Source organism: Oryctolagus cuniculus, chromosome 5 (assembly GCF_964237555.1).
Source record: "Oryctolagus cuniculus chromosome 5, mOryCun1.1, whole genome shotgun sequence".
NCBI classification, from domain to species: domain Eukaryota; kingdom Metazoa; phylum Chordata; class Mammalia; order Lagomorpha; family Leporidae; genus Oryctolagus; species Oryctolagus cuniculus.
The window spans coordinates 117272969-117286271 of record NC_091436.1 but is presented as its reverse complement, the minus strand read 5'-3'; the positions used below and the strand labels follow the sequence as shown (position 1 = coordinate 117286271).

Genomic DNA, 13303 nt, shown 5'->3' with positions numbered 1-13303 from the left:
CAGATACAGTTCTCTCTTTTTTTAAGATCTTATTTATTTGAAAGAGTTACAGAGAGACAGACAGATCTTCCATCTGCTGGTTCACTCCCCAGATGGCCATAATGGCCAGAGCTGGGCCAATCCAAAGTCAGGAGCCAGGGCTTCTTTCAGGTCTCCTAAGTGGGTCCAGGGGCCATCTTCCACTGCTTTCCCAGGCATATTAGCAGGGAGCTGGATCAGAAGTGGAGTGGCTGAGACTCAAACCAGTGCCCATTCGAGATGTTGCCACTGCAGTTGGTGGCTTTACCTGCTATACCACAGCGCTGGCCCCCACTAATATTTCTTGGGGAAGCTGAATAAGATGTAGTAATAACCTTCAGATAGTGTTCTATGAACAGAAATTTAGCTTAGCAAAGAATTTTCTCTTGAAAATATTTCAGGAATATATTTTAATATGTTTGTTTACTCAAACTTTCTGATAAGCTAGTTCATAAAGCATTTCAGAGAACATTCTGTTTTTTTTTTTCTAGGAAAGAGCAACTCAATACATGGCCATAATATTATAATGTCATGTTAAACACTTTGTAATGATATTTGTATTTTCCACATGCAAGTGTTCGATAAGGTTTTTGAACTCTGTTCCATGGATTGGTTTGGTTTCCAGATACAGCTTTCTTCCTGGCCACCATGATGGGTGTGAGATTTAAGAGATCCAAGAAAATAATGCCTGCTGGGCTGATTGCATGTTTGAGGTAAGAAAAACTATTTTGATCTATATTTTCCTTTGCCATCATTTCAAAGTGATGAATTTTTGGCAGAAGTCAATTTTTATTTAAAAGTAAAATGCAACTTTCTTTTTTTTTTTTTTTAAGATTTATTTATTTATTTGAAAGGCAGAGTTACAGAGAGAGAGGTAGAGACAGAGAGACAGAGAGAGAGAGAGAGAGAGAGAGAGAGAGAGAGAGGTCTTCCATCCAATGGTTCATTCTCCAGCTGGCCGCAACAGCCGAAGCTGTGCTGATCCAGAGCCAGGAGCTTCCTCTGGGTCTTCGCATGTGGGTGCAGGGGCCCAAGGACTTGAGCCATCTTCCACTGCTTTCCCAGGCCATAGCAGAGAGCTGGATCAGAAGTGGGGCAGTCAGGACTCGAACCAGCGGCCATATGGGATGCCAGCACTGAAGGCAGCAGCTTTACCTGCTACGCCACAGCGCTGGCCCCGCAACTTTATTTCTAATGGAAAACATGAAAAGCTGAAAAGTTAGGAACAGCCTAAAAGTTTACCAGTAAGGAAATGTTTCCAATAAATGTGTTGTTCATTTTATGAGAACATTAGTTCATTCTTTCAAAAACTAGTTAGTGGCATTGGAAAATCTGACTGACATAGCAAGGTATAAAAACAGGATAAAATACAATCAAATATAATGTGATCCCAGTTTTTAAAAAAATATTTCTTTATAAAAATAGGAAGGGAATACCTTAAACTGTTAGCAGTGTTTCTCCATGGATGGTAGCATAATGAGTGATTGTTAATATTCTGTCTACTTTTCTGCAGAAGTTTCTCTGTGTTGCATTTCTGGGTGTGTGTGTGGGAGGGTGTGATCACCAAGGGTTGCTTCCCAGGTATAGCCCTGTGTCATACATGGTCCTTGGTGGTTGAGGGAGCCAGGATGAAGTTTACAGAGAAGTAGCTGAGAATGCCATAACTGTCCCCAAAAGTGCTCTGTGATTATTTTGTTTGCTTTGCTAGCTTTTGAAAGTTGGCATTTCTTTTCAAACCTTTTCCTCATAAAACCTCACTGCAGGCCGGCGCCACGGCTCACTAGGCTAATCCTCTGCCTTGCGGCACTGGCACACCGGGTTCTAGTCCCGGTCGGGGCGCCGGATTCTGTCCCGGTTGCCCCTCTTCCAGGCCAGCTCTCTGCTGTGGCCAGGGAGTGCAGTGGAGAATGGCCCAAGTGCTTGGGCCCTGCACCCCATGGGAGACCAGGATAAGTACCTGGCTCCTGCCATCGGATCAGCACGGTGTGCAGGCCACAGCGTGCCGGCTGCGGCTGCCATTGGAGGGTGAACCAACGGCAAAAGGAAGACCTGTCTCTCTGTCTCTCTCTCTCACTGTCCACTCTGCCTGTCAAAAAAAAAGAGCAAGTTCTGATTTTTCTTATTGATTCAGTGACATTTTAAAATGGCTAATTCAGCAGTGTTTGAGAAGTTAGAATACAAAGATGAGGAGTCTTCCGCCACCTGCCTTTTGAAGCAGAGCTAGGAGAGAGCCCAGGAATCCGGAGCTGGGAGCGCTCTAGGTGAGCTGGGCCTTTAACCCTTCTTGTCTTGGCCAGGTGAGAGTGACCCTCCCATTGTCTTTTTCTTTTGATCCAGCCTCATGATGATGCTGAGACTTGTCTTGTCCCTGCTCTAAGCATCCTGAGGAGCTGGAAACAAACTTCCTGCCATCCTATCGTAAGGACAGAGCACATTCTCTGTATTATGTGAATTTCACTGTGGAATGTGAAGTCTTATTTTATGCCAGTAACAGAAGTACTGCCATATAGACACTAGGTAGAGGCTTTTTTTTAAAGTAAATTGTTTTGTAATTGCCAAGCACTATTTTCATTAAAGGCATTTAATGCATTATTTCCTTTCCTGTGTCTATTTTATATAGGTGTTTTTTTTTTTCTTGTACAATATCAAATACTCATGATTCAAGTAAATTTACATTAAACCATGACTTAGCAGATAAAGGAATTTTTTTTTCTTTTTTTTAACTTTTATTTAATGAATATAAATTTCCAAAGTACAGTTTATAGAGTACAATGGTTACCCCCTCATAACTTCCCTCCCACCGCAACCCTCCCCTTTCCCGCTCCCTCTCCCCTTCCATTCACATCAAGATTCATTTTCAATTCTCTTTATATACAGAAGATCAGTTTAGCAATATATTAAGTAAAGATTTCAACAGTTTGCACCCACATGATAAAGGAATTTCTTAAGAGTGTTTTACATAAAATAAATGCATCCAGCATTTGTCACGTTTTAGAAATTGTTAGAATTTATATTTTTCCATTTTAATTGTTTCCTTTAAGAAAATTCCATTCTTGGCACATTCTGTGTCCTCTGAGAACATATTCAGTATTCAAATAAAAGACATTTTTTAGTAAAACTTGTTACTTAAATTTTGGTGTCTTCTCTCTATGCTCACATCATCTTTGGCATTCAGATGTTCAGTTCCTGATAAAAGGGGTTGGGAAGGAGGGTTATTTTTTTTTAAAGATTTATTTTATCTATTTGAAAGACAGAGTTACAGAGAGAGGTAGAGACAGAGAGAGAGGTCTTCCATCCACTGGTTGACTCCCCAGATAGCCGCAAAGGCCAGAGCTACGCTGATCTAAAGCTAGGAGCCTCTTCCGCGTCTCCCATGCAGGTGCAGGGGCCCAAAGACTTGGGCCATCTTCTGCTGCTTTCCCAGTCCATAGCAAAGAGCTGGATTGGAAGAGGAGCATCCGGGACTCGCACCAGTGCCTGTATAGGATGCCGACGCCTCCGGCCAGGGCTTTAACCCTCTGTGCCATAGTGCTGGCCCCGAAGAAGGGTTATTTTAAGCCAACAGGAGCAGAGCTTTTCTTTCTCTGTGAAATGGTAAGAATTCTGAAACAAATTATTTTGCCTCAAATTACTTAATTTTTGGCCGTGATTGTAACTGAATGTCCGAGGCACTGTTCGGCTCATAGTGACTATCAGGGGACCTGATCCCTGCCCAGCCATGCATTGGTTGGTGTGACCTTTGGAAAGTCAGTTCCTTTCTGTGAGACTGAGTTTCTCATGATTAAGGAGGGGTTGAACTTAGAGCTGCAGTAACCTGCAGTTTGGATCCTTTTGGCTCTGTCTGCACAGTGGCATCCTATTTCCAAGCCTCCTTTGAAATGGTGTGTGGAGCCCTCAACTGGTAACAACTGGTAACAGCGGGCTGCAATGGTTGTGTTCTGTTGATGGTTTTCCCAACTGACCCTCAGAAGGTTAAACTTTGGTGAAAAGCAATTTGATTAATAGAGGGAAAACAAATCCCACTAGTGGAACCAAATGGTAAGCCAAGACAAAATTCTTAAATATTCTTAAAATAGCCTGTTTTTAAGAAAGAGAAAAACACTGATCCTAAGGTAGCAAGGAGGTTTTGTCGCCATAAGCAAGGCTGGAAATCTGTCCTCATGGGGTTGCCTGCTGTCTGAAATGACTGAGAACAGCCTTCAGGTTCAGATTGATAACAGTTTCTACTCAAACTGCTAAATGTGAAACTGAGAATAGAGAAATAGATTGTACCTGAAACTAGTTTGAAATTATTCAGTAGGGTTCTGGACTTTTCTCAAAAGGTGGTAGAAGTGGATGTTGGTGGTGTATATGATTTTTTTGGTTTTGTTTTTAGAAGAAATTCTTGCTATCTATTTGCTTACTATTATTTTTACTCTTTTATTTCTTTTTTTTTTTAACTTTTATTTAATGAATATAAATTTCCAAAGTACAGCTTATGGAGTACAATGGCTTCCCCCCCATAACGTCCCTCCCACCCGCAACCCTCCCCTTTCCCACTCCCTCTCCCCTTCCATTGACATCAAGATTCATTTTCAATTCTCTTTATATACATAAGATCAGTTTAGCATACATTAAGTAAAGATTTCAACAGTTTGCTCCCACACAGAAACACAAAGTGAAAAATACTGTTTGAGTACTAGTTATAGCATTAAATCTCAATGTACAGCACACTAAGGACAAAGATCCTACATGAGGAATAAGTGCACAGTGACTCCTGTTGTTGACTTAACAAATAGACATTCTTGTTTATGGCCTCAGTAATCACCCTAGGCTCTTGTCATGAGTTGCCAAGGCCATGGACGCCTTTTGAGTTCACCGACTCTGATCATATTTAGGCAAGGTCGTAGTCAGAATGGAAGTTCTCTCCTCCCTTCAGAGAAAGGTACCTCCTTCTTTGAAGACCTGTTCTTTCCACTGGGATCTCACTCACAGAGATCTTTCATTTAGGTCATTTTTTTTTTTCAGAGTGTCTTGGCTTTCCATGCCTGAAATACTCTCATGGGCTTTTCAGCCGGGTCCACATGCCTTAAGGGCTGATTCTGAGGCCAGAGTGCTGTTTAGGACATCTGCCATTCTATGGGTCTGCTGTGTATCTCACTTCCCATGTTGGATCGTTGTCTCCCTTTTTTATTCTATCAGTTAATATTTGCAGACACTAGTCTTGATTATGTGATCCCTTTCATTCTTAGTCCTATCATTATGATCAATTGTGAACAGAAATTGATCACTTGGACTACTGAGATGGCATTGGTACATGCCTCCTTGATGGGATTGAATTGGAATCCCCTGGTATGTTTCTAACTCTACCGTTTGGGGCAAGTCAGCTTGAGCATGTCCCAAATTGCACATCTCTCCCCTCTCTTATTCCCACTCTTATATTTAATAGGGATCACTTTTCAGTTAAGTTTCAACACTTAAGAATAACTGTGTATTGATTACGGTATTCAACCAAAGTATTAAGTAGAACAAACATAAAAAATACTAAGAGGGATAACGTATTAAGTTGTTCATCAACAGTCAGGGCAAGGGCTGATCAAGTCACCGTTTCTCATAATGTTCACTTTAACAGGTTTCCTTTTTGGTGCTTGGTTAGTTGTCATTGATCAGGGAGAACATATGATATTTGTCCCTTTGGGACTGGCTTATTTCATTCAGCATAGTGTTTTCCAAATTCCTAACAGGGATATCTTTTCAGTTAAATTTCAACACCTAGGAATAATTGTGTGTTAATTGCAGAGTTCAAACAATAGTACTAGAACAAAAAAAATACTAACATGGATAAAGTATTACATTGTACATCAACAGTCAGGACAAGAGCTGATCAAGTCACTGTTTCTCATAGTGTGCATTTCACTTCAACAGGTTTCCCCTTTGGTGCTCGGTTAGTTGTCATTGATCAGGGAGAACATATGATATTTGTCCCTTTGGGACTGGCTTAGTTCACTCAGCATGATGTTTTCCAGACTCCTCCATATTGTTGCAAATGACTGGGTTTCATTGTTTTTGACTGCTGTATAGTATTCCACAGAGTACATGTCCCATAATTTCTTTATCCAGTCTACTGTTGATGGGCATTTGGGTTGGTTCCAGGTCTTAGCTATTGTGAATTGAGCTGCAATAAACATTAATGTGCAGACAGCTTGTTTGTTTGCCAATTTCATTTCCTTTGGGTAAATTCCAAGGAGTAGGATGGCTGGATTGAATGGTAGGGTTATATTCAGGTTTCTGAGGAATCTCCAGACTGACTTCCATAGTGGCTTAACCAGTTTGCATTCCCACCAACAGTGGGTTAGTGTGCCTTTTTCCCCACATGCTCTCCAGCATCTGTTGTTGGTAGATTTCTGAATGTGAACCATTCTCACCGGGGTGAGGTGAAACCTCATTGTGGTTTTGATTTGCATTTCCTTGATTGCTAGTGATCTTGAACATTTTTTCATGTGTCTGTTGGCCATTTGGATTTCCTCTTTTGAAAAATGTCTATTGAGGTCCTTGGCCCATCTCTTAGGTGGGTTGTTTGTTTTGATGTTGTGGAGTTTCTTGATCTCTTTGTAGATTCTGGTTATCAACCCTTTATCTGTTGCATAGTTTGCAAATATTTTTTCCCATTCTGTCGGTTGTCCCTTCACTCACCTGACTGTTTCTTTTGCAGTACAGAAACTTCTCAATTTGAAGCAATCCCAAATGTTAATTTTGGCTTTGACTGCCTGTGCTTCTGGGGTATTTTCCAAGAAGTCTTTGCCAGTACCTATATCTTGCAGGGTTTCTCCAATGCTCTCTAATAATTTGATGGTGTCGGGTCGTAGATTTAAGTCTTTAATCCATGTTGAGTGAATTTTTGTGTAAGGTGAAAGGTAGGGGTCTTGCTTCATGATTCTGCACGTGGAAATCCAATTTTCCCAGCACCATTTATTGAATAGACTGTCCTTACTCAAGGGATTGGTTTTGGATCCTTGTTCAAATATAAGTTGGCTGTAGATGTTTGGGTTGATTTCTGGTGTTTCTATTCTGTTCCATTGGTCTATCCATCTGTTTCTGTACCAGTACCATGCTGTTTTGATAACAGCTGCCCTGTAGTATGCCCTGAAATCTGGTATGGTGATGTCTCCGGCTTTGTTTTTGTTGTACAAGATTGCTTTAGCTATTCGAGGTCTCCTGTGTCTCCATATGAATTTCAGCATCATTTTTTCCAGATCTGAGAAGAAGGTCTTCGGTATCTTGATTGGTATTCCATTGAATGTATAAATTGCTTTTGGGAGAATGGACATTTTGATGATATTGATTCTTCCAATCCATGAGCATGGAAGATTTTTCCATTTCTTGGTATCCTCTTCTATTTTTTTCTTTAAGGTTTTGTAATTTTCATTGTAGAGATCTTTAATGTCCTTGGTTAAGTTTATTCCAAGGTATTTGATTGTTTTTGTATCTATTGTGAATGGGATTGATCTTAGAAGTTCTTCCTCAGTCGTGGCATTGACTTTGTATACAAAGGCTGTTGATTTTTGTGCATTGATTTTATATCCTGCTACTTTGCCGAACTCTTCTATGAGTTCCAATAATCTCTTAGTAGAGTTCTTTGGATCCCCTAAGTAAAGAATCATATCATCTGCAAAGAGGGATAGTTTGAGTTCTTCCTTCCCAGTTTGTCTCCCTATTATTTTAATCTTTTGCACTGTGTTGAATGCAGAAGAATTCTTATTTGGGTGTTTCTGATTAATTGATGTTATATTGTCTTATGAAAAACAGCAAAAGTTCTCTGACTTGTAGACAGGTATGAGACAGTCATTTCCTCATCACTTTGTTTTCATAGCTTTATTAATGTGGCCAGAGGATAGCTGTCTGAGCCTTGTTACAAAAGTAGAGTTCCTTAGACCTCTTCATTTGTTAATATCAGCTACTATGGTGCTCATGTTTTTAAGAAACATGCCGTGTTCAGATTTGAATATGCTCTTCACAGTCTGAATGGATTCTTCATCCAGTGGGAGCTTCCTCTAGCTTCCAAGCTGGAGAAACTTTTTAACTGTGGGGATATGGCTGACTCTGACCTTGAATTCCTAAAATGCAAAAGTGCAGTATCTATAAGAGTAGAAAATTGCAAAATAAAGTAAGATTGAGATGAGGACTTGTCTTGCCTATGAGGAAAAATAATTTAAAATTACATTCCCCACTGCTGGTAGAGATGAGAGATAAGTGGGATTCATATGTTGTATGGCACATTGCAAAGTGATATTACAAGTTAACAATACTCAGCAATACAAGTTAGTAATCCACAAAAAGTTCATAGGCCATAGCCAAGTGATCCCATTTACAATACTACACAGGGCACTGTTTGAATCCCAGCTGTTCCTCTTCTCATCCAGCTCTCTGCATATGGCCTGGGAAAGCAGTGGAAGATGGCCTAAGTGCTTGGCCTCTCCACCCATGTGGGAGACCCAAAGAAGCTCCTGGCTCCTGGCTTCAGATAGGCTCAGCTCCAGCCATTGCTGCCATTTGGGTAGTGAAAGGAAGACCTTTCTCTGTGTTTCCCTATTTCTGTCTATAACTTTGCCTCTCAAATAAATAAATCTTCAGAAAAATACATAATAACAATGTAATATTAAATGTGGCACAAGTCATATCCATAAAGATTCTCTCACAACCTTACTTATGAAAACATTCCAGAGCATCTTGGTATACAATAATGATAAGCCTTCATTTTTTAAGCCATAATCACTTGCATATTGTTGTATAATCCTTAAATATAAATGGCTACATAAAACTGTGTCCAATGAATGCTCATTTATGTAGATATTTCTCAGTTTTTTATACATGTAGGACATGTATATTGTGATTTTTTTTAGTAAGATTATTTAGAGTGTAATAAATGGAATATTATATAGTTATGAAAAATTTTAAAATATGTATGTATTTTAGGGTCTGGAGCTGTGGTACAGTAGGTTAATCCTCTTCCTGCAGTGCCAGCATCCCATATGGGCACCGGTACTAGTCCCAGTTGCTCCACTTCCAATCCAGCTCTCTGCTATGGCCTGGGAAAGCAGTGGAAGATGACCCAAGTCCTTGGGCCCCTGTACCCGCATGGGAGACTAGGAAGAAGCTCCTGGCTCCTGGCTTTGGATCAGCGCAGTTCTGTGGCCATTTGGGGAGTGAACCAATGGAAGGAAGACCTTTCTCTCTGTCTCTCCCTCTCACTGTCTGTAACTCTACCTCTTAAATAAAATAAATAAAATCTTTTTTAAAAAAGTATGTATTTTAAATGTATACATATTTTTATTTATTTCTTTTTTATTTTTTTAACTTTTATTTAATAAATATAAATTTCCAAAGTACAGCTTTTGGATTACAGTGGCCCCCCCCCCCCATAACTTCCCTCCCATCCGCAACCCTCCCATCTCCCGCTCCCTCTCCCATCCCATTCACATCGATTCATTTTCAATTCTCTTTATATACAGAAGATCAATTTAGTATATATTAAGTAAAGATTTAAACAGTTTGCACCCACACAGAAACACAAAATGTAAAGTGCTGTTTGAGTACTAATTATAGCATTAATTCACATTGTACAACACATTAAGGACAGATCCCACAAGAGAAGTAAGTACACAGTGACTCCTGTTGTTCTAACAATTGACACTATTAAATGTCAACATATTTTAAATGTGTAAATTTTAAAAATATGTATATAGACTTTGTATAAAAATGAGGTAGACTGAGTAACAGTATGAAAACATGTTTGTAATATAATAGGAAATGCAAAACTGAAGCTGTGGCATTGTCATAACTCAGATTCCAAATGTTTTACGTGAGTATATTTTTACAAGATTGTAAAGGAATCTACCAACATAGCAAAGTATTTTAAGGCTATGGAATCAGACAGACTAAGGTTTGAGTCCTGTCACCTGTAAACAATGTGACTTGGTGAAAGTTATTTTACCTCTGAGTCTCATTTTCTATTTACTTTGAGGTTAGGATAAAATAAATGAGCATTTGCTGCTTAGTGTGATACATGACATGCAATAGCTTTCTCAGTGGTTACAAGTATCATTAAAATGATGTCTGTTAAAATGATATTATCTTATGTTTCTCCCCATTTAACTTAGAGGAAGGAAGCAACTTTTATTGAGGGTCTACTACATGCCTGTCAAAGCCTTTGAGAGTTGAGTTCTGCAGAGACCCTGCCTCAGATCCCTGTGTGGTCCAGGTGACTGTCCTGCTTTAGATGCTATTTTGTGTCTCCCACTATGTATATTTCTTAACATATTTCTAACTCACTTCTTGGCATAAAGAAGTCAGTAGGTTCTTAGCTGGTGGTGAATGATTTAATGAAAGAATACGTGAATGAAATCCATTTTCCTTACTGTCCTTGGGAACCATTTGGATGGTGTTACCTGTAGCAGAGGGAAGCCCGAGAGGATACTGGGTTTGCATTCTTCAGCCATTAAGATGACTTCAAGAAGCTGTACAGCAGCCCAGCTCAGCCTGTTGCCCACAAGAAAATCTTGCCCATGTTCTCTCAGTGCCTGCATAGTTGAGATGGAGAAGGTAGAAGAGTCAGGACATACCTAACATACAATTCAGTTAAGTTCATTGACTTTGCAGAAAGTTCTAGACGCTATAGTTATAGTTAGCACCATAACCTTGGCTGATCGCTCCTCCAGGTCTTGATGATGTTCCCTCCTTGTGCCATCTCATGGCAGATTCCTTAGGTATGTTGTTCTTTGGAAGGTACTTTGCAGGGAGAACATTGGTTGCACAGAGACCTACACCTCATTTTATAACCATGTTTTCTTCTCATAGGGCTGTCATTTACGGGTCACTTCAGGTCAAAATTGATTGAATACAAAATGAAAGATTAGGGTAGGTGGTTACTGGTGGACTCTGGTGACCCTAAAACTCTATAATGTTATGAAATGTAGGCATGGGCTCAGGAGTTAGATTTGGATGCAGGTGCCAGTGTTCTTGGTTGTGTGACACTGGTTAAGTTACTTTGCTTGTTTCATCTGTGATTGCCTCAATTGTAAATGGGGATAATACTGACATCTCTTCTGTGGAGTTATGAATGCAAAGTGGAGGTAATGGGTAAAGTGCACAGCAGAGTCCTTGGCACTCAGACGTGAACCATCATTACCATTAGTATAGTTGTTAGCTATGTTGTTATTGTTACTATTCTTAGCCATGAGGGAAGTCTCTATACTTCATAAACTTATACAACAAAAATATAGTCATTAGGAATAGTGGTGTTAGATATCTACTCATTGATAATATTTATAAAACTGTAGGATAAAAATCTCTTAAATTTTACTCTGATTATAATTGAATGTTATCTTTTTAATACTTCTGAGTAAAATGACATGAAGAAAGCCTTCAGTGTAGAATTTTCACAGTGTGATCTAGTTTGGATCAAGGGGACTGAAAACTCACTGCATGTCATTAGGGGAAGTTTAACCAAGGACAGAAAGTATCTGTAATTCATGCCAAATATATCAGTATCAATAAAATAATCTGCATCAAGTGATTAGGATCAAAGATTGTCGATCATGATAAATATAATTAAATATAAAAAGTAAGTCATTCATGGCCGGCGCCGCGGCTCACTAGGCTAATCCTCCGCCTAGCGGCGCCGGCACACCGGGTTCTAGTCCCGGTCGGGGCGCCGGATTCTGTCCCGGTTGCGGCGCCGGATTCTGTCCCGGTTGCCCCTCTTCCAGGCCAGCCCTCTGCTGTGGCCAGGGAGTGCAGTGGAGGATGGCCCAGGTGCTTGGGCCCTGCACCCCATGGGAGACCAGGAAAAGCACCTGGCTCCTGGCTCCTGCCATCGGATCAGCGCGGTGCGCTGGCCGCAGCGCGCCGACCGCGGCGGCCATTGGAGGGTGAACCAACGGCAAAGGAAGACCTTTCTCTCTGTCTCTCTCTCTCACTGTCCACTCTGCCTGTCAAAAAAGAAAAAAAAAAAAAAAGAAAAAAAAGAAAAAAAAAAAAAAAGTAAGTCATTCAGTTACAACTGTTCTATTTAACCTAGAATGAATGGATTAAAGCAGCATAGGAAATGGGTTTGGAAAAGTCATCTGGCTCAATTTTTGTCAAATTCTAGCATTTCATTATTTCTTTCCTCTATCAATATTATAATGAGTATACTAATGAAGTACATTCAATGAAGTACATTCAATGAAGGCATCCAACTCTTGTGTTAGGGATGTCAGTTTAAATATTTGCTCAAAAACCCACTTCAGATATTCTTTTTCAAATAATAAAGACAGGAAAACTAAAGTGTTTTTTAAAATCAATTTCCTCAATTTTTGAAATATTAAGTAGAATTCTATAACCTTTTAACCTGTTTTGAGCCTTTACTATCCAATGTATTTTAGAAATAATATTAATTTTCCTTCCTACCCACTTCTCTAGTGAGTGTGGATTTCTTCCCTTCCCCCTGAATCTTGTCAGAAAGGCTCTGTTTTATTCCAAAATTAAATCAGCACCATAAGCACACACACACACACACACACAAATCCTGGGGCTGGTGTTGTGGCATAGCAGGTAAAGCCGCCACCTGTGACACTGATATCCCATATGGGTACTGGTTTGTGTCCTGGCGGCGCCATTTCTGATCCAGCTGTCTGCTAATGGCCTGGGAAAAACAACATAGGATGGCCCAAGTAGTTGGACCGCTGCACCCCCACGGGAGACCTGGATGAAACTCCTCACTCCTGGCTTCAGCCCTGAGTCTGAGTGGACCTTGGGCACATACTTGACATGGAATGTGGAAAGAAATGTTCTTGGAGTTCCTGACCCAGCCCTGACTTGTTGCAACCATCTGGGGAGTGAACCAGCGGATGGAAGCTCGCTTTCTGGCTGTCTGTCCCTCTCTCTCTGTCACTCTTTTCAAATAAATAAAATTTTTTAAAAAACAAAGCTTTTACAAAAAAATAATAATAAGATCCAGAAGACCCAAGAGGAAAGAGGGAGAGTGGGTTTGTTTTATAAATGTTAAGTGAGGGAAGAAGTGAGAGCTTTCGCAGAGGCTTTGGGGCATCTTTCACCCACCAGTAATATTCTTATCTACTTTTAGTTTAGTTTGTTTTTCTTCCCCATGACCCAAGACAGGAAGTGGGGCAGACGCCTGTTGCTTACCTTCTCTTAGACAGGGAGGAATCGTGTAGTGGCTCTTTGGAGGATGTGTTCAAGATCCCTCTCCTTCTCTTCAGGCAGAGAGAGTGGAAGGTACATAATCATGTCACTCAGGTCCTTCAAG

The 13303-nt window shown here is 40.2% G+C and overlaps 1 protein-coding gene across 16 annotated transcripts in view; it reads left to right on the top strand.

The window, feature by feature from the left end:
• TMEM14A (transmembrane protein 14A) overlaps positions 1-13303 on the top strand; it is a 68096-nt gene that overhangs the window by 15845 nt on the left and 38948 nt on the right. For 6 of the 16 annotated variants that reach the window (XM_051855650.2, XM_051855652.2, XM_051855649.2 and 3 more), the window contains exon 4: positions 644-731. In XM_051855650.2, coding sequence (XP_051711610.2) covers positions 644-731 — 88 coding nt within the window. Of the gene's footprint in view, positions 1-643; positions 732-2355; positions 2611-8970; positions 9298-13303 lie in introns of those variants that run through there. The other 10 variants (XM_070074005.1, XM_070074006.1, XM_017345191.3 and 7 more) reach the window with 5 other exon arrangements.